At 34.7% G+C, this 22739-nt stretch overlaps 2 protein-coding genes across 2 annotated transcripts; both read right to left on the minus strand.

Annotated features, from left to right (window-relative positions):
* Nucleotides 1–422: 422 nt before the first annotated feature.
* On the minus strand, nucleotides 423–1781 carry LOC110774569 (uncharacterized). Its single transcript, XM_021979127.2, has one exon. The coding sequence runs from the start codon at nucleotides 1510–1512 to the stop codon at nucleotides 571–573; it is 942 nt and encodes a 313-aa protein (XP_021834819.2). The 5' UTR covers nucleotides 1513–1781; the 3' UTR covers nucleotides 423–570.
* Nucleotides 1782–11361: 9580 nt separating this feature from the next.
* On the minus strand, nucleotides 11362–21399 carry LOC110769087 (zinc finger CCCH domain-containing protein 38). The gene is made up of 4 exons (XM_088254783.1): nucleotides 21182–21399; nucleotides 15807–16269; nucleotides 13157–15362; nucleotides 11362–11713 (listed from the first exon to the last, which is right to left on the minus strand). The coding sequence occupies exons 2-4, from the start codon at nucleotides 16232–16234 to the stop codon at nucleotides 11684–11686; spliced, it is 2664 nt and encodes an 887-aa protein (XP_088110909.1). The 5' UTR covers nucleotides 16235–16269; nucleotides 21182–21399; the 3' UTR covers nucleotides 11362–11683.
* Between the last annotated feature and the right edge of the window lie 1340 nt (nucleotides 21400–22739).

A 22739-nucleotide genomic window follows, 5' to 3' on the forward strand; every position in this document is an offset into this window, starting at 1 on the left:
CGCATACACAAAATTACATCTCACATACTATATATTAATAATTATTATATATATATATATATATATATATATATATATAGATATTCAATAGGAACTAATTGCGTCACTGTTTTATTCCCGGGAGAGATATTATTTATAATATATGTTTTATATATTTTATATATTTGATATATGGTATGGTATGGTAGTACTAGTACGTAAGGCAAGCAAACCGTTATGATTATTCTTCAGCCCCTTAGTCAACAAAATCCTAACAAACCTTTTGCTAGCTATCAAGCTATTAAGCTATCAAGCTATAGCTACCTCCCACACAAATAACAATCATATGCATAATACATGACCCGAGAGAGAGAGAGAGAGAGAGAGAGAGAGAGAGAGAGAGACTCTGACATCTTCCCTTCCACATCTACTTAACTAATTAATTACCACACAATCACAATTATATATAAAATTAATCAGCCACACAAGTCTATTATATATCTAATCATCACTCAGCACACAACAGCAGCAGCAGGATTACGTAGTAGTAATTAATTGTAGGTAGCTGCGTGGATCGACCCACCCCGTTGTCTAGTGACGAGGGTTTCTAGCGGAGGAGGTGGTGGTGGTGGCAGCAGCGGCTGCGGCATGATGATTGTTGGGTGTTTGTGCTGTGTTAATATGATTAACATTAATATTATGCGGCGGCCAATCCAAAGCCAACCCTGCGCCTCTAGCACCAACTGATGATGATCCATTAATATTATTAATAATATTAATATTGCATTGACCATGATCATGATCATCATGAGCTGCTGCTGATTGAGGATTATGATCATGCAGCTGATGATTATTATTTGACGACGTCGATGAGGATGAAGATGATTGAAGTAGCCGGATTTGCCTCTTCAAGAACTTGACGTAGCGAATGGCTTCGTCTAACATGGAAGCCGTGTCCATTTTAGTTCCCCCCGGAACAAGTCTTTGGAGGATGCGGATTTTCTCGCTTATCCTCTCCCGCCGGTGACGCGCCGCCACGCTTTGCGGGTCGTCGCTGATTCTCACGTTTCTCCTTTTGGGCCTCCGGATTGTGGCCGGATCGATGTCCACCGGTTGCATAGCTGCGATCTTGTACATCATTTCCTTCATAGCTCCAAGCTCCTCCTCACCACCACCCCCATCACCTGCCTCTTCATCTTCTTCATGCTCATTTAATTCCACAAAAATGTTGTTATTATTCCCGCCAGCTAGTAGTAGCATTTGATGACCATGATGATCATGATGATCAGCGATTGATTGATGATGATGATGATGATGATGATTAGGAGGAGGAGGAGGAGGAGGAGCAGTGGATGAAGATGGTATTTGATGTAGTGGATGATGAGGGAGAGGCAAGTTTGGCCAAAGAGAAGAATATTCGTAGGAGGAAATCTGATGGAGGATGGGGTCTTCCATGCTAGCATGATCATCATCCAGATCCACTCCAGAGAAGTTTATTGCCCGCTTACTTGTGTAATCAATATTGATCTCCATGTTTTTCTGTGGGCTTTTTCCAAGTGATGATCTTCTGATTCAGAACATATAAAAACGGGGAAGAAGAATTCGATCTATAGATTGATCAAGTGGACTGTATGATCAATTATCACACCAAAGATCACCCAAAAGCACATCGATCAGATTAGTATGAGTTTGGTAAAAACAAAGAATGAAGAACAAAAAAAACTAAAAACCCTCTACCTCTATCTTCTTTAGTTTGTAGCTTTAGAAAGACTGATCCAAGACTCACAAAAAAAAGGTTTATGAGAGAGAGAGAGAGAGAGAGAGAGAGAGAATTGGAGCAGAATTTTAGTGAAGGGAGCTGAGCTGAGGGAGAGCATGCATGATGCAATTACAAAGTACACTAAAAAGATGAGTTGATGAAATAAAAGGAGAAGATATTGGGTGTCAGGTGGGGCCCACGATGGAAGATCAAAGGGTTGAAATCTTATTTATCTTTTTTCTGGCAAACTTGTCTAGGGTCAAGGATTGCACCTACTGAGAGCTTGCAGGCTTTTGCCACACTGCTAGGGTTTTCTCCCAATATATTTATTTTTTACATATATATTGCTGGGCTGGCCGCTGACCAGTACAAGCACTGAAATCCTGGCGCTGCTGCTGCTTTATGCTTCATCATTCTCTCTTGCTGAGATAAAATTACTTTTACTGCTCTTTATCAGTCAATTTTGGACTTCTTTTGCCTTTCGTGTGGGAGAGTTTGGTTTGGTTGATTTTTAGTCTCCCCACACACACAACCCACGTACGCAATTAAAAAGCTTCGTTGTTGTCAAGGTAGAAAATGACGTTGACTTGCAAATCAATGATTTTAAGTTCGAACTTCCATAACTTCTTAGTAATGAGTATGAGAAATTCCTTGTTCTCTTATACTTTAGACTATCTTGTGTATTAAAAAAAAAACTTAATTATTTTATCTTTAGACCACAACATCTCCGAAAACGAAACATCAAACCATTTCCATGAATTAATGCAGGTTTTAATAATAAATCCAGTTATCTTTATTAATTAGCTATATAGCTAGCTTTTAAAAGGAAAATAACCTAGAGATTTATTAGTGATTTTAAATCCTAGCTTTTAGTTAATTCCCCTTCGGGTTAGCCTTTTTTTTTTTTTTTTTTTGGGTTGTTGTTGATAAAAAGCTATCCCAATTAATGGTAGAATCAGGATTTCATGTGTAAGGGAGCCTCTTACAAAATATTTATAAAAAAAATTCGAAGTCACAATACATTCCGAAGTAACCGAAAATACCAGAACATCATACATAATATGAATGTAATGAAATCTTTACACATTTTTTTCTTCTTTTGGTAATCCACAAATTTGTTGAAAGATCCATTGAACTCAATAGAGAATAATTCAAATTTTCCCAAACCCTAACAAACCATAGGCAAAGAGAAAACAATAAATAAAAAAATAAATAAAAAAGAGAAAGATTAACAATCTTACTCAAGTGAGTCAACCCAATTGAAGCTTGATAATTTGGCAAAAAAAATATTTGAAACTTGATAATATATTATATGGAGAATAAGAGAATAAATAGTCACAAATCTAGAGAAATGGGTGAAAATGACTCTTAGAGAAATGGGTGAAAATGACTCTTAGATTTGAAGGACTTGTGTAAAAAAAATATATATGTATAATAAATTTTTAGAAAATTGATCTAAAACATGAAAAAAGATGTAAACTTGAAGAGAAAACCCTAGAAATATTAGAAGTATCATAAAAGATATTATTATATAATTTTTTTTAATATAAAATTGAGGGGGGCCCAAGACCACACTGGTCTCTCTTTGTGACTTTGCCCCTGATCCCAATAACAATATGGTAGATATAGGTAAAACTTCCCTAGTTATAGAGCCCAGTACCCTAAGCCAACCGGTAAACTGAAATGATCTGGAGAAAATCATTCTTGAAATGACTTCTCTATAACCCCTTTCAACGACTATAATTTCTCTGAATCTAGTGCAATGACCACAATGACAAAAACTAGCCGCTAACCGGCATGAGTCTAAAAAGCCTAAGAACACTTAGCAAACTCAACTAAGTTTCTGAAATCATGAGAGAAAAAAAAAACACAAAAAACTCATAGAGTTTCTGGACTTTATTGAACAAACTAAACCAAAATAAAAAAGCTAAAGCAACATTGGCAAAGGGAAAACCAACCGTCGCTAATCCTCCTTTGAGACATGACATAGATTGCATCACCTAATTCCTCTAGGGCCTCAATGCACCAATGAGCAGTGGATCTGCCATAAATCGACATAGGTCCACAAAAAACTGAAAAACACCAAAGATCCGACAAGATTTGAGGGAAAAACCCCGGATTCTGAAGCTTTCTCTCTTTTTTTTCTCTCTCTCTCTCTCTCTCTTAGTGGCTAGGATTTTTCTCCCCACGGGGCAAACCTCTTAAGTGACCAAAGTCAATCAAAATAAGTCATTCATCAGATTGATAATGTATACATATATATAGTTTATCAACACTGCTAAATAAAGTGTGTGTATTTAGCAGTTTAGCATTTTATATTAGGATAATGTTTGCCTCCTTACGTGTAAGGAGATACTCATTCTTTCTACAAATCACAGTTTGACACATATGCAAAAATAATTCATCAAAAATAAAATAAAAAATAAAAACTTCTGCACATATGTCACTTAAAATTAAGGAGGAACTCCTCCTTAAAATCAATGTGGTTTTGACCATTGTCAAATTCCAACAGCATTGACAAAATTTCAACAACAAAAAAAGCATATTAAAAAAATTTGACATGTGTCAAAACTACATTTGTTGTAAAGAGGAGCTCCTTCTCAATTTTAAGGAGCTAAGCTTTTTCACTTTTATTTTATTCAAGTGCTTTAACCATTGTCAGCATGAAATCTATTTTAAACTAATTTTGGCACACCGTGGACGGTCACATCACTTGGAGATACAGTCTTGTTATAACACATATATCTATTTATTAACACTACATATATATACTAAATTCATGACACACGTAAATTAATAACATAACGTGTCAATGTGACTCTCACACTCACAAATTTCTCCAATAATGTGTACATTTTCTTTCTCTCTTGAGAGAGAGATTGCACATATAGAACCACAACATTGACCAAATTTGATAATGAAAAAAAAAAAATTAAATAAAAACTTACAGCTAATGTGGAGTAGAGTGAACAGAGTTGAAACACCATGCAGGTATTGCATCAGCCTCTAACGTGGATCAGACGCTGGGACAAGTCTCTTATGTCATCCTCTTGTTTTCAAGTGCAATACACCTAGTCGCTTTCGTTGCATCTATATATGCTATAATTCTTGCTGCTCTATATATAAATGCGCATGCACAACGCAATCATTCTAGGGTTTTAACTTGTGTTACCAGAAACCTATGATGTAACATTACAATTTTCTGTGGTTTTACATTCAATATGTATGGATATACAAGAAATTAGAATTAAATTCACTGTGGAATTTTTTTTCATGCGAATTCATCGTTCACAAACATGATTCATCGATCCGCTAGTCATAGTTAAGTTTGTAAGATTTTGAAGCACAAAATCAATTGGTAAAACAAGTCTTGTATTTTTAAGCACAAAATCAATTGGTTAAGGTTGTAAATATGATCCAATATTCATACACGATCTTAGTTTAATATGAAAGAAATAAAAGTTCCACCCCGAAATCAATTGGCAATTCATAGAGCAACTCATCCCTTATAAGCCCCTGTTAGATGAAAGTTAACCTAAGATAAAAACGTCAACTACATTATCCATGTGAGCATTTTGTCTTCTGTAAAAGGAATATCTAGGCAAAGAAAGCTACAAACAAATGGGTTGAATCTTCTTTTTGGAACTGGTCATCCAAAATTGTGATATATATATATATATATATATATATATTTTTTAACTAGTTCGATTCAAACAAGCAGTATAAATAATATTGAAAAGAACAAAAACAATAATCTGGGTGTGTAAGTAGGGACTTTGAAGGGGGTGGGGTAGCCTGTTAGGGCACTTTTATCAATAGTAAAAAGTCGCTAAAATGTAAGGAAGAAGAATAATATTGAAGCATTGGATATGGATGGATGAGATCTGATCTGATCTGACAGGAGCTAGCCACGCATTTATTTTGGCACCAGCATACAAAAGAGAAAAGCAGCAAAGCTAGAGACAAGCTAGAAAAGGGCGTCTTGAAATTCAAGCTCCTTAATTGGGCTCCTCAGAGTCCGCAAGGTTATAGCGACTTGCTTTAGAGTGCGAGGAATTTCAAGCTTCCATTTTGGGAAAAAGGTGGCAAAAGTGGTTTCAAGCTTGCTGGGTCTTTAATTGTACAGCTTTGAGCCTTCACAATTAAAAACCAACCTCATTGGAATTGATTTCGACCAAAAAAACAAAAAAAAAACCTCATTGGAATTGCATGCAGTTAGTTTCTCTTCGGGCTCCCGGGAAATGATAAGCAAACTAGCTATAGCTAGTATAGTTGCTAACTTGCTATTGTCTTCTTGAAGATGTTAGGGTATGGCATTTGGATTATTCAACGTATACTATTAAGTATATAAATTAATACGATCATGGATGTAGCAGCTTAATCCTTTGATATATTATTGTTAAACTAATTCATAATGTTAATTTTAAAATGAAAATTAGTCATTAACATGTTGCATGCACACAATTCTCGGATCCTGAAATTACATTGTGGAGTGATGCTATGTTACACCCGATCCGAAAATAAAGAATATTTCTGAATCAGGGTGTGAGTCATACCATAATTATAAGAATAAGTTCCTATAACAATGGTATTATGAGAAATAGAGCCCAAAAATAAAAACTTAATAAGACATAATTAGAGTCACAGTAGCTTGTAGTTTAATACACATACTAAGATGCATATCTAACAATTGACTACTTTCTAATATTACACAATTCAACCACACACAACAAGTGCCTACTAACTTGGTGGAAAACCCGCTTTCTCAATCCTTGCCTTGAATCCTACACATTATATTAGGGTGTGATCATTTTAACGCCCAGTAGGGTACCGTCAAACAACATCCCTCAAGGTTAGTTATTGCAATTAATCAAAGTATCATGCATCACGTAACACAAAATGAACAATATAAGATAAATTATGCATATGTGATGATGTCATGAACTCACTCCCTTATAATCCCACTAATTCATATCTTATGGTAAACAAGCCTACACATCCCATACCACTGTGGTTCTGCCCATCCTTCATTTACCTAATTTTTTATTTACGAATTTCTCAACTTTCACTTTTCCTTATAGATGATGCTTTCATCACCTAAATATATTCAGGCTCTTCTCCCGTCACCTAAATATATTCCACATGTTTACTCAGATATATCTAAGGTCTTCTCTCACTCCTTAGAGATACCTCAAATCACACATAAACCCAAAACACAGCCGTTTTATGATGCATATGTAATGCAGCTTAAATATCATTAATCTCTGCAGAATAATTATAATTCATATAAGAACAATAATATTTCAACTTTAATCACTTGAATACCCAACATCAAATAATATCAACGGAGCATTATCAATAATAATATTCACATAATATCAAATAATATTTCAATAATAATATTCACATAACATCAAATAATATTTTAATACTAATATTTACATAACATCAAATAATATTCATATTTATAGTACTATTTATAAGCACCAAGATTAAAAATGGCATAGCCCAATCATCGAGAAATTAGGAAAGCCTACCTCATGTCCAACTAGCTTAACCTTACGCGGGTTTTTCCTCGAAAGTACGCAGAGTGAAACACCTAATTAAGATAATTTACTTATTAAAATCCAATGAAAACAATGAATGAGGAGGTGAGTCATCAATCTAGATTAGGTGACTCATCCTTTTGATTTGAAGAGTTGAGGGAAGAGGGAATGAATAGGAGGGAGGTGAAGTTGCCTTTCCCCATGTTGCAACAATTTTTTTTGTAAAAAATATATCTACCAAGGCATTTTGGTACTTTTAAAATAGTAAATATATATGTATAAGTTTTCAAACTCAACAAAATAATGAGAAAACAAAATAATGAAAACAAATTATATTGTACTATTTTTAAAAATAAAATAGGAAAATAAATTCTAAATTTTTCGGGATGTTACAGGCTAAAAATGTTATTGTAGCGTATTAAATTTTGTTTGGTGCGTATTTGAAAGTTTATGTGCATATATACATATATTTTTTTTTTATAACAGGCTTGTCCAATATAGGTCCCTACAATTTCTATTTCCTAGACATATACCCATCATTCTATAAATCTATGTGTAAAACCCAATTTCAAACTTAAATGACCAATAGGATAGAAGAGGTCATAGTATTCATATGTTTTTACATCATTGCCATCAAACTTTATATTTTATTTATAATTTATTCCAAGCATTTCATTAACTGCCATAATTGTAATTAAAACTCCCTATTAATAGCATATCAATCAATTTCTTTTGGTTGCCATTCCTTCTAACATATCGCCCCCTAAAATTGCAACAAAAAAAAATGTAAATTATATATCCAATAATGTAAATATGAAAAATATAAATACAAAGTTATACGTATAAAAATATAGGTATATTATTTACCAAAAAATTAAAAAAACTAGGTCAGTTACTTTCTAATTGAAATTTCAGTACATGTTTCATAAATTAAAAATAGGTTCTAAATAATTTATAGAAAATAGGTACATTGTATAATTGAATTTATGCACATTTTTTATAAATTATAAATAGGTACATTATTTAGAAAAAAGAAAATAAGTTCATTATACTAGGTAAATTGTTTTACTAGGTATACATTATTAGAGAAAAAAAAAATAGGTACATTATTTAGAGAGAAAAAATAGGTTCATTTAAAAAAAATTCATAAAACAAAAATAAATAGATTATCAAATTATTTTTCATAAAACAAGTAATAGGTACATTATTTAGAGAGAAAAATAGATCAAAATGTAGCAAACAAATAGGTTCATTATACTAGGTAAATTATTAGAGAAAAAAAATATGTGCATTATTTGGATAAAAAAATAGGTTCATTTAAAAAAAAATGTTTTCATAAAACAAACAATAAAAAGATGATCAATTTTTTTTTCATAAAACAAGTAATAGGTGCTTTATTTAGAGGAAAAAAAAGGTACATTATTTAGAGAAAAAAATAGATACATTATTTAGAAAAAAAAATAGTTTCATTTTAAAAAAATAAAAAATAAAAAGATTATCAAATTATTTTTTAACATAATTAGAATGTACACTATTATTCATTAAACTATAATAAAATAGATTACTAGTCGTATAATTCATAAAAGGAAAACAACATAATTTTTTTATATTAAATAAACCAAAACGTTAATCACCAATAGATTACTAATACGTCAATGTTGAATTTAATATTTAATTTCAAATAAGTTTCTTAATTAATTCCTACATCCATTACAACTATTTGAAGATCTCCCCCCCCCCCCCCCCCCCTAACAACCAATAACACATTAACTTACAAATATGGGTAGTTTTGGAATCCGAAAAATACAATAAATCAGATTTTAAGTTATATTAAGTAACTTGCTTAGTTGAATCCTAATCATCGGGTATTATTTGAAAAAATTGGATATTTTAAATAGAACCCTAGAGTGCATGCTTTAGTAATGTATTATACCGACTGCATATATATAGTTAGCAAAATTTCATGTTCACTAATTTATTTTTTTAGAAAAAAAGTTATAAAAAAAGAACCTCTTGTTGGTTTCCTCTTTCCTTCGGTTATTCAATTTCGTTACTTGAAAATTCAAACAACCAATGTCACAAGGTTGTGATAGTGTGTGGTATAGCAGACAAACATAAGACATCCAAAACCAAAAAAAAGTACATGAGAAATTCATAACTGCAATAGCAAGCTATAGCCTAACCTTACACGTGCGCTGCAATATATAGTCCTAAAAGCATTTATGTGGACCCATCTCTCCCCCTCTCTAGTCTCTTGGTGCACGTGAGTCCAGTGTTTTCCAGCACATCCATCATCTGTTTCTAGTGAAAGTCCAAGTGATGCATTAAATAACCATGACAGCTACCAAACTCTACGAATACAAACGTTAATCTTTACTTTTTTATGTTTACTAAAAAGTTGTATATTTAGCTAACAGGATCTAGTTCAATGAAAAAGGATCACTGATTTATAGATATTTAGTTTAATGAAAAAAGGTCTTAATTTGCAGATAAGTGGTCTAATATTCAAACCTCCCATAATACTTTGATAATGTATGTGTGTGAGAAACTCTCATTTCCCTTGTTAGACAATTACTTGTATTTTTTTTTTAAAAAAATTGAATACTTATATTCATATAGAGGGAGAGAGAGAGAGAGTTTTTATTGAGGGATCCCTCAAATAATATTTGAGGAACACCCTTGTAGAGCCTACTCCGCATTGTATTTCACTAATTCAAACTTGTCAATTTTGTAGATATTCATTCAAATATCATATCTACAAAAAATCACTTTAATCTGATATCATTTTACCACTCAATTAAATTATTGAAATTTTAGTACTTTCTTGAGGTATTGTGTTCATTGATTTTGTAGGACACAATTAGATGTCTAAACGGTTTTCGATTTGGGCCTACTCCGCATTGTATTTCACTAATTCAAACTTGTCAATTTTGTAGATATTCATTCAAATATCATATCTACAAAAAATCACTTTAATCTGATATCATTTTACCACTCAATTAAATTATTGAAATTTTAGTACTTTCTTGAGGTATTGTGTTCATTGATTTTGTAGGACACAATTAGATGTCTAAACGGTTTTTGATTTGTCTAATTTTTTGCAAGGATGATCTATGAATGAAGACCTAAAAAATAGATGGTTTGCATTGTTGAAACAAAATCATAGGGTATCCTAAAGGGTATTTGAGGGATCTCTCAATAGAAGGGGATGTATATATACACAAATTCTTATATGCGGACATCCAGATGTTATTATTGTAGACGTCATGAATTTTCTACTACCCCTCTCTGCTTTCCTCTATGTGTTACAATGTGTGTATATATATAGTTATTCTCTTTTTCAGATGACTATAAGTTATTATTATATGGATATCATTGTAAACAGGAAGGGTAGTAGAAAATACATGGCATTTGCAGAATAATAACATCTGGATGTCCACATAGGAGCATTTATGTATGTATAAATATATATACTTACAACAAAGTTATACAAATAAAATAGTGTTATTTAAGTATCGAATTTATCACTAATATATATTATCTTTGTTATTTATGCGAATCGGACACGAAACCTACTCTGTTGAGGCAAATACCACCATGTGAAAAGCTAATTGGTACTACAAAGTATTCGAGTGAGTTAATTGGTACTCCACGAGGTTGTTGATCGGAGGATGGCTGCCGGAAGCTTTGGAAATGAAGTTTTGGAGGGAGTCCAACTGAAGTTGTGGCTGAAACTATAAAATAATAACATCGAAATGAGACAAAGAAAGAATATTCTGGACTTTTTAAAAAGTATTGGGCATTTATTTATTAGTTGTTTTACGTATTCTCATTTGTCAATTAGTATGATGTAAAATCTAGTTTTCTATTGACATAATTTTTTTTTTCTTTTGGGTAAATAAAATAAAACGCATAAACAATGCAACAAAAGTACAAGGATCCGAGTTGTTAATCAAATTATTTGTTCATCCATCGCCAAACGATGTGTCTTGAACGCATTTCACTTTATCAAAAGTTAAAAATACATGAGGTTTGAAGTAAAACAAAATTCATTAAAGTCCATTAAAAGTATTAAGGTGAAAAAAATAAGAACATAACCACAATTATTCAAAGCTGCACAAATGTGTTCTTAGAATTTGCTACTTAAAACAAATGTAAAGATAAAGGCAACAAAAGAAGCACCAGCATTACACAGAAGAAAAAACGAAGAAGAAAATAAACTCTAACATCCTCTATATCTAGCCTAGAGTTTCAACTATCCTTGCACCAATTTGTATACATCAAAAGAAGGATAAAAAACTACAATGTCTAGAGGCTGCAGGAGCATAAATACACCTGGAATGTTAAGATGGCCTGTCGACGACAGAACAGAAATAAACAAACTCAAGTCCTGTCTCTTTTAGCCCTTCTGCATTTTTTCCACATATGCCTGCAACAAAAGTGAATTGATATGCAGTAAGCAAGATAACAAAACGAGACCACCCTACTTGGTTGACAATACAAAGCTGAAAATTTATGGGACTCCCATTGGAAACATAACTACACAAACTACTAACTACTCTAAGTCCATCAACAAGATATAACGAAGAGTGTAAGTAACACATGAAAAAACAGCTAGTTTCGCAAATTAAATTGGATCTACATATGTATATCTGCGTTAATGAAAAATGTAATTCTGTAAACTTATTGGAGCATAATGCACACAGAATCTAAAAACCCCCTCGCTACAAAGCGTTTCACCTCCAACACAGAATCTAAAAACCCCCACTAGGCATGATAATACGCTTTCTCAAATTCAATTTTGAAAATCGACCCCTCTTACTTATCATGCTCCACCCCACTTCCCTCCCCACAACCACCACCTCAATTGCCCCAAGAACAGCATAAAAAATCTGTCTTCCCTTCACAAATGCAGTTTATGTACCTGGATTAGTCTATAACTTGGCTAAAATCTTAAAAAGACTTGGAACCAATATAATCGGCCAGAAATCACTAAATCTTCACTGAAACAAACTTTTTTCTTGAAATTAAACAAATGCACATTGCATCAGTCACCCTCATTGGTCACTCCATTATTAAAGAATTCCTCACACGCCTTAGAAAAATCCGGCTACATAAACTCCCAGCAAGACTAAAGAAAAGCCATGTAAAAACCAGCTACACATGGTGGCTTATTATTGCTGCACTAAAAAACCACTATCCTCACCCTCTCTTCCTCAAAAGGACATTTTATAGCCAACTTGCTGTACCCTGTATTGTATACAGTTCTTGAAGATTCATATTACTTCAACTTTTATTAAGTTTTCATCACCCGCCACCCTTCCATTCCCCACTTCCGATGTATTAATCACATTCCTCCTTTCTCTTTCGTTGATTTGAGCAACAAGTAGACATTAGCACACATCTTCCCAGAACCATCCAGACCCATCTTCCTCCCACACAAAAAATTATGCCTCCCACCAAATAAATCCACACATCTTTCCTCATTGTTATTATCGATTCTTATTATTTTTTGAATCTATTCTTATACGTACTTTATTTACATTGTAGAAGCACTGTAAATGAATAAAGTATTATTTATAATAATCGAAATATGATAATAACAGTAACAATAATAATAATAATTATTATTAAATAATTAAATAATTATAATAATTATAATAATAATAATAATGATAATAACGATGACGATGAGAATGCCAACTATAGTACTTTATTTTTATTTTCTATCTCACTTGTAGGGGGAAAAAAGGAATTAAGGGCACATGAAAATCTTGAAGAAAAGGATGGATAATTAATTAATTATTATGAGAATTGATGCCAAACATATCCTCCACTAAAGTCGAAAACAGCTGAGCATATCAGCACTGACCTGTACAAGTTTAGTAAGCTTCGGTTTTGAAAATGACAGGTAATGATCAATCTTCTCTTGTGTCTGGGGAATATTAGCCCCCTGCATGGTACTGGTCACTTTATCAACCACTTTCTTCACAATAGTTTTGTAAGCATCTTTGTTGATTTGACCTTCTTTCCATGTCGGTTTTAAAAGGTCCTTAACAAACTCCACAAGAGCAAATTTAAATGCACGGCTACCCTTCACTTCCTTTGATTTCTTGCCTTCTTCAGCCCCATCTTTTTCTGTGCCCTCCAAGGGGCCAATATCTGGGGACTTGCTTTCTTCTTTTACATTCTTGCTTTCCTGACCCCCAAATTCACTATTTCCCTTGACAATCTCAGATTTTGCAAGAGCCTCCAGCTGACTTAACTGGCAGTTCTTATGTTTAGGTTCTACTGAATTATGAGCCTGAAGATAATCGTTACCATTTGCTCCACTAGGAAAAGATGATGGAGATACAACATTTGATGGTTTGTCTACTTTTCCGTCAACACTTGTGTTTTCAGCATTATTTGGCAGAAGAAACAGAGGATTGTTACTGTTTCTAAGTTCTCTACTATCATGTATTGGATCATACGGCTTCTCAGATATGACTGGATCCGGCTGAATAGCTGCTGCTGAAAGGTGCTCAGAAGATCCTTCGGGTTTGGCAAAGGGAGATGGAGCATTATTAGAAGTTAACACAGCACAAAACTGTGGAAGCTGCGGGTGATTTCCAAGAAACTGAGCCAGAGATGCTGAAAGATTGGTAAGTTGCGCAAGCTCTTTACCACCTACAACATTTGGAACTTGAGGAATTCCAGTAACTAATGATGTTTTTGCATCCCCTATATCTAACTTGATGACAGATTTACTCTCTGAGGAAAGTGTATCTTGTGGACTTTTTACAATTCCTCCTCCTTGAGGATGAGTTGGGATCAGAGTTTGACTTTGCCCAACTGTGCTTAATCCTGAAAAAGGAAAAGCACTTGAACTCTGGCCACTATTGTCAAAGCTTTGGCGGGGCATGATATTTGCAGAAACATTCAGGTCATTGCGGGAACTAGCATTTTTTTCAATTGGATTCCTATCATCATATGGCAAGGGAATAGCACCATCTTCCCTCATATCCTTGTTCTGCAGAAAATTAGATCTTTCAGCTATCATTGGTTGCATAATTGACGCAGCACCATGCACCTGACTTGAAGGTTCTGAACCTAGAGCATTGCCACTATGCTCTTCTTTTCCAACATGCTTGGAAGATTGTACCGTATAATTCCAATCAGGAGACATGTCACCAAGCCATTTTTCAGTATCTCTTGATTTGGGAAGGCCCACATGAGCACCCACATTATCTTCCTTCCACAGATGTGTATCCTTCTCATTCCTCTGGGCTGCTTCATGAATAACAATAGGGTCGGCACATTTTTGGTTATCATTGTTCAGACCATGCCCCCATCTATTATCATCCATAGACCAAGCACTTGGCCTTAGCTCTGGCACGCTAATATTTCCGTTATTATCTGCAGTCAACTTTGCGGCATCTGACAGAGCCACAGTATCACTCCATTTTGGACCATCCCATGCTGGGCCTGCATCTGACAGACCCCACCGACCATCCCGAGACTTTCTTTCAGGACTAACACGTGCTTGGATATGATGAGAAAACCGACAATACTTTTTATTACGACAATTTCCCGCAGCAAAAAATTTACAAGGAATATCGCCGCTCCTGTGCGGTACACGGTCAGCACCTCGCTCTGTAGAAGCATCTCTTTTCCTTCTTTCATTTTCCCTTTCATTCATAGAACCTTTACTGTATCCATCAGAAGCACGGTGGTGATCAAACTTGCAAGATGACCCTCTCCGGCACTTCCCTTTTGCAAAATCAGTACAATACACAGAAGATCTTCCGCTCTTCAATGGGTAGTCCCCAGTATCTGGGGAGTATTTTGAAGCACCACCTTTCCTGTGTCTACTTTCCCAGCTATCATCATAATTGGAACTACCCTCATGAAGAAATTGACAATCACTAGCTCTCCTGCATCTCCCAGCCGTAAAATCTTTGCACAATTGAGCTGAAACTCCTGACCTGCTTCTATTTCTGTCAAGGAAAACTGATTCCCGCCTATAGCCACGATCAGGGCTCCTGCTCCAGCTCTGGCTCCTACTCCTGCTCCTGCTCCAGCTTCTACTCCTACCCCTGCACAAACATTCACCAACAGAAAGAAAAGTTAACCAAATTCTGCACTCTGCTAGGAGAAAGAAGGAAAATTGTTCTTCAGATAACACATTGATACTGTTATAATTCCAAAAACAGAAGATTCAAGTGAAGAAATAATTGTGGGGAATCTCTAGCAGCAAATCTCATAAATCATGAATTTGTGCTACACAAGAGTTATTCAAACAATACTGTATATAAGTTGGGCAGGAAAAAAATATATATATATATATATATTCATGTGTAAGGCACACAATTGCATGCTCTGCAAAGGGGAGAAGGGCTTGTGTATGTCACTCTACTTTAGGACAGAGTACAAGTCCATATGCGGAAGCAATTACATACATTAATAATTGCTATCTAGGTTACATACTAACTTAAGGAAACATATGAGTCAGAATTGACAATATGAGTAAAAATATCTACCTCAGTGACCTGCTCCAACCACTTTTTGGGGACCGACTACGATGTTGTCTCCACTCATCAAGACCAGGAGACATCCTCGTGCTGCAATTTCCATCTCCATCCCACACCATAGAGTCATCCATGTATCTGTTGCTGCCCTTATTGATGCTCTCAATCTTATGTGAACCTCTGCTTCCAGGCAAAGGTTCCCTGGATGCAAGTCCCAAATCATGCTTAGATCTCTGCATGTCATTTGTCTCTAAACCAGACCATTTTGAACCATTACTACCAGCAAGCTCTGAAGAGAGCCACTCTCGTCCAGATTCTTTATGATGAAATGGCCTACCTGGCTTTCCCATCCAACCATTGTCTTGTACATTCGCATCTTCAAATTGAGGTTCTTCTGCCAAATCCCATTTAGAAGAGCGTTTTCTGCTGCTTCTACTCATTTCTCCTTAAAGCAACACCCTTCACTTAATAGAATCTGAGAAATAAAAAACTCAATCAATCTCAATAAAATTTGCTGATCACTCTTTGCTTCTTTGCTTTCTTAGTATCTTTTAAAGTCTGTTTAAAAATATAATGAAATTTTCTTTGTGTTAAGCAAGATAAAAATAAATGCGAAACAATAAAATGAAAAAGAAAACACAACATTCTACACCATTAACTATGAGCAGGACTAACCAGATAGATGATCAGTTTCTTTCAGTTCAATTTAAATAACACTTGAAATAAAACCACACTTCAATTAGATTGAAAATCTAATGGAATAAGGATGCAGAAGATATACCATTTATGACAGATCTATACACGTCTGTGTCAACAGGAGATATGTGTACAGTGTATAGTGGAAAAGAATGTAATACACGAACAAATGGAGAAAAACTTGAGTGGGGACTTCCTTGTCACGTGGCAGGCTGAGTGGCATGCGTTATCAAGTCAAACATAACATTTGTAATAAGTTCTTCTACTATACCTTTATAACACCCTTTATTTATAAAAACACATGTGTTTTAACTGGATAGTGCCGGCCACTAACCATGTGATGGGAAGTCCGTATTACACAAGTTTTTCTCTAATACATGTGGCCAGCTCTTAAGAATGAGACAAAAACAAGGATGATAATGATGATGATGATGATGACATACATATACCGATCAACTTACCGCATGGGATCCCTCAACCATACAGCTGGGCAGCCATATTGAGATATGTCATGCATTTGTGTCACATAAGTGAAGCTTAGTGTAGATTAGTTAGCACCCAAAAATAAAGAGCCTTGTATGTTAAAATATATATAAATTATGGTTATCTAAGATCTAAAGTGGTAACTTCCATTAATTTAATTACTCACATTCCCCTTTATAAGAACAGGCAAACCATAGGCCATACCCGTCCTTATGTTTTTGTTCATAATTATCTTGTTTTCTATGCTTAAATTGTTGTATTCTAATATCCAATGAACATGTAATATGATATGAAGTTTATTCTCAAATGTTTGAAGACACACATTAAAAACTTCAAAATATTATCACCATTCCGTATGGCTATGCACCATAATACTTGCAGTTATTCCTCCAAGCTTGTATTTATTTGAATTCACATTGTTGACAGGTACAAGGAAAGACTCGTTGTACATAAAATACAACTTGTCCAAAACAGTAGTGTATTGTCTAGCTTTCCCTCTATCATTTCGAGTTATGTGGTTAGGGAAAAAAAAAACTAGAACTGGAATGGAAGATGAAGTAAACTACAATCTGGTGGGTTTGATCTATACACTCCCTCCACCAAAATGTTGGTTTGGGTATCAGGAAGCCACATACTTTCAAGAAAAGAGGGGTCGTGGTACAATACAAGGGAGAGTGAATGCTCTGCACAGGACCATGGTGAAGAATAAATATGAAGATGATTACAGTGGCTAGACAGCAGAGTTAGCAGGAGATAGTCACACGTACTTACTCATTCTTTATGTCAAGCACAAGTACTTGTTTATGTTGAAGTTAATTTCCCAAACTTCTTTCCTTTAAAAGAAATAATTTTGTTTAAAGTTTCCAAGGGGGTAGAATCCAAGTAACCCAAGCTTAATTATTTTCGCCAATGTTTTCTAAAGCTTTTTGGTCCGACAAGGCTGAGCCTAAGCCTTGAGGCGTTAAGGTGTAAGCCTTACGGGTTTAATTGTTTTAATTAAAAGATATAAAAATTACAAGTATTACAACATGAGCTACTGTCGTGCCAAAGAGAAAAGAGATAGAGAATGGGGTATGAAGGTGGCATGACAAAAAGAGAATGAGATATGAAGAGGGCCTTGGGGACACTAGCTTGTGTGTTTTGGGAGGAGAATTAGGGTCTAGGAAATCTAACTTGGGGCTGGATTGTATCGGGAAGGGGGAAGAAGGAGTTTGTGGGGTTGCACAGCATAAAAATACGACTGCATTTTGCTTTAGAAAATCAGCCTTCGAGAACAAAATGTTAGCGCTCCCTTTAAAATATCAGCCTTTAATGAAACATTTTGTTTCATTTAAAGGAACACATACAACTTTACAAAATGGTGTGGTTTAATTTTGAAAACATCGGGAAGACAAAATTAGGGCAGGTAGGAGTTGTCTTATTTGCAAGGCATACTATTCAGCCACCATTAGCGCTGCTTCAGTTGCTGATTGTACACCTTGCACCTGAAGTATACGACACCCGAGCAGTTTCCAAAACACTGATTTTGACAATAGGGGATTGAAACTTTTTTGGGCTCATATGTGGTATAGCAATTCTTCCTCTCAAAGAAGCTTTCATAGTTTATCATACCTGAGCAGCTCATAAAGATGCTTTGAGATCTAAAACCATAGAATAGAAGCAAACATGAGTGATAGCTTACATATTTGCACACGTTGAATGTAATTAGTGAACGGGAAGATGAATCAAGCTAGAGTTGTCTAAATGCAATTGGACTTTTATGTCTTATATTGGGGGTGATGCCAATTGCATGCAGTCAATTCCAACAGAGAAGTCAGACAAACATTATGCTAATAGATTACCAATTGCTGGCAGTACACGCCATCAACTTTTGGAACTTTTCAATTTGGACATAGCCTTATCCAACCCTGATGGTCTCACAAAAACTCAACAGGAGCGACTATTGATTTAAAGATCCTTCAGGTGCATCTATGCTTAATCCAGGATCTTTCAAATATATTTTTTTTAATCAAGGGAAAGAGCTCCAACTTAAATGAGTTAGTGGCATGAAACTAACATGAGATGTCGTGGTTTCCAATTACAGTTCCATCTATTGGATCAAGATTAATGACTTTTCACCAATTGGTCAAATATAGGATAATCAAGAATATGTTAATACCTTCTTAAAAACATCAACATGACATAAAGAACAATATTGACAGACAATCCTCAGTATAGAAGAGGCTCATTTGGACTAGCAAACTAATAAATTAAATTGTATTGAAAAGGCATTTAACAAGATAAAGGTCAAATGATCAACCAAAAAAAGAAAAGAGCCCAACAGAATCATCATTGAATCTAAATTGGGGGAAGATACATCTTCTAGGAGCCATAGAAAAGCACACAAAATTATTGACATAATAGCATTTCACAAGTCCGCCTTGAAAAATTGGCTCACAACTCCACAAGACACCACTACTGAAGATTATTCTACATATAGGATCTTGTACAGGAAGGAAAACTCCATGTTGTTAGAATGATATCAACAGCCACAACAATGACCTAAATATCTTTGAGACTTCATATGAAAACACCCGAATTTCAAGTATTGACACAAAATGTATTTCCAAAAAATGCCAACATCTCTCATCAACTCCAGTCACCATGTTGTAATATCTAGATATACAAGACAACTATGTCAAGAGATTTCACCGACTAGCCACATGCTCAACTTCGAAGACACAAGCTCTCAACTTTTCAAAGCTTTTGAAGCCTGAATCCAGATATAACATCACTTGTGCTCCCAATATTTTGATCAACCAAATATGAAGGCAGTAATCTTCGAAGAAACTTCTTCAATTAATAATTATTCCTATCCATAGATTCAACATATGAAGGCAGTAATCTTTCAATAATTATGCTTTTCAGGTTCCTCCCTCACTTCATCATACCACTGATCAAAATTTAGCATCAAGGACATCAAAGTTGAAGGTTGATGCACTCTCTTCTAACTTCTTGCACTACGAAGTAATTCTATTTTGCTATTTTCAAACCCTTTCAGAGCAACTTCCAGTCTAAGAATTTATCCAATAATTTGTACTAATATCCAATGTGGCTCTTGTGGAAGGATGCTATTGCAACCAGTTACTTTTGCATGAAATTGGCAATCCCTCCATGCAGTGACCTCATGAAAGTACTGCAGAAAATTATACTAGATATTAGCACTCAGGTAAATGTACTCTTATTGAGTTACATAGATCTACACCACACACTAGCGTTATCTATCAAGTTAACTAGCCTACTGGAAAGAGAGAGCGAGAGAGAATAAAAGCAGAAAAGAATGAAAGAGCAAGGAATAAAATCAGAATATGAACAAATGATCCATAATAGGGTAATAGCCAAATATCAAAAAGCGGTCATAATAAATAAGCCTCCCCTAACTCCTATCCGCTCCTATTAAAAAAAACCTCCACTTCTCTCCTTCACATTTTCCAAGACAACATATATCAATTCAACCAAAATACATTTTTAAAATTTAAACAAATCATACAGAGATCTCTTCTCCTCTGTTATATATCCTTTTTTAAAATATTATTTGGCTAAGAACATAATACACTCATATGAGTTTGTTCCAACTAGTAGAAACTAACTTATCAATGGTATTATACAAGACTAGAACACTAACAGAAAAACAACAAAATTTAACCACACCAAAAAAAAAAACAGAATCAATACAATTAAACTCATCGTAGCTCTCAACAAAATTGCATACAACTAAAAAGTATTTATGAAAAGCCCGAGTCAACTGAACTTTTCAAACGAACCCATTGACCTACACCAATTACTTGAGAATAATTGAGCGATTACTAGAGCTTAAAGTCATACACACAAAGTTAGAAGCTTTACTCTAGGGTATCAAATCTCAAATTTCTCTATGATACAATAAACCCAATTCAAAGATTACAATTCTCAAGTAATCTAACAAAGAAACACGAGCTTAAAGCAGCCATAAAGCAAAGTATGAATCTAACTCTTGAGCTCTAGTAAACCTAGAAAGGCCCTATTCACTTGAGTTCAACAATAACCATACGCATCGAGTTCAAGAAAAATACAGAAACATAAGCAAGAACATAAATAAACAAGAAACCCTAAGTAAAGAATTGACATGGATTTGTACGGTGACTATTGTGAGAAGAAGAAGAAGAATGGGGTAGGATGAGAGTACTTACGGAAAATTAGAGAAAACCTAGAGTGCGTTGAGAGACGACCTCCGTCTGTGTGACTTTGCCATATCTGAATTTACCCTTTCCCCAAAAAGAGTGTGTTGAGAGAGACAGAGAGAGAGAGAGAGTGCGGGAACAAGAACAGGAACAGGAACAGGAACAGGAACAGAGACGGGGTAGAGAATGAGAGATTTTTATGTCAATCAACCCACTCTATAATGCTACAGAGTCTACAGACAAATCAATCTTTCGCTTATACTGAGTTTTGACCTGATGATTTTTCCTGTGGGCCCACTTAAAGGAGCCATTCTTTGGGTTATTGAAAAAAGAACATAAGTCGGTTCAAAGCCCAACAAGACAAAACGACCCACATAATGCGAAACGGGACAAGCTGGCCCAGTTTACTGATAGGAAGGAATCCATATCTAAGTTGACGAAGTCAAATTGATTTTTTTTTTAGCCTAAACATAATTAGGCTAGGGTTAGTTGATAGTTTGTTGGGTTAGCTTAGCCCTATACAATTTGCATTGTACTGTTGTTAGAAATAAAGATTGTTCTCTCTATCTCTCGGTATATGAGTTAAGGTAGAACCGGATTCTAACATTTACAAACGTTGATCAGCTGATCGACCTAGGGTTGGCAATTGCACAAGTTGGAGTCGAATATGTTGTTACCATCTCCACCCTTCTTGTTTAAACAAGGAACTCATCAGGTACTTAAGGCGCAATAACTTTTCATTATTTTTTGTTCTCCTCAATGAATGTGAGGCCAAATTTTTCGTAGTCATTTGTTGAACTTTTTTATTATGAATGTTTTTAATCCTTTTTCATTTAGCACAGACAAAAAGAGTTAAACTTGTCAGTACTCTATACGTATGTAATATAACGTTAAGGGCTCGTTTGATATACCGTATTAGACTCTGGATATGAGTAAATAGTCCATGTAAGTTGTTTGATGGCAACTTGTATTGTGTAATTACTTGGATTGGGCTTTTAATACTCTCCTTACCTGACTAACTAATACAACCCACATACCCCCAATTTAGATAATACACGCTTAAATATATGGCTAGGGAAAAAGAACACGTGTTCTACGAGAAAAATCAAATACTCTTTTCATCTTCTTCTCTGCTATCTTCTCCACAAGTTATTCTCTTCACTCTTCTCCAGTTCTCTCTCTCTCTCTCTCTCTCTCTCTCTCTCTCTCTCTCTCTCTCTCCAATATGCTTCTTCTTGCTTCTTCTCTCTTCTTCTCTCTTCTTTATATATTTAATCTTTTATTAAATTTTTGTGGAAATTAGGTTGGATTGAACTTACTAATTATTACAAGTCCTCATATACAAAGTGACATATGTGATGGCCTAATAAGGTCATTGAGTCAGACAGAGTGTAGGACAAACTTAAGGACATGTGAGCACGTAATGACCCAAACAGGCCTTCGCAATAATCTAATTATGAGATAATAAAAAGCCAACTTATAATCAAATGTCTGCAAAGGAAATTGGTTCTAATAAGGTTTATGCAGTGTGGGATTGTATTCTATAGTCATTGGTCATGTGCAGACT

This window comes from Prunus avium, chromosome 6 (assembly GCF_965620075.1).
Source record: "Prunus avium chromosome 6, drPruAviu1.hap1.1, whole genome shotgun sequence".
Taxonomy (NCBI): domain Eukaryota; kingdom Viridiplantae; phylum Streptophyta; class Magnoliopsida; order Rosales; family Rosaceae; genus Prunus; species Prunus avium.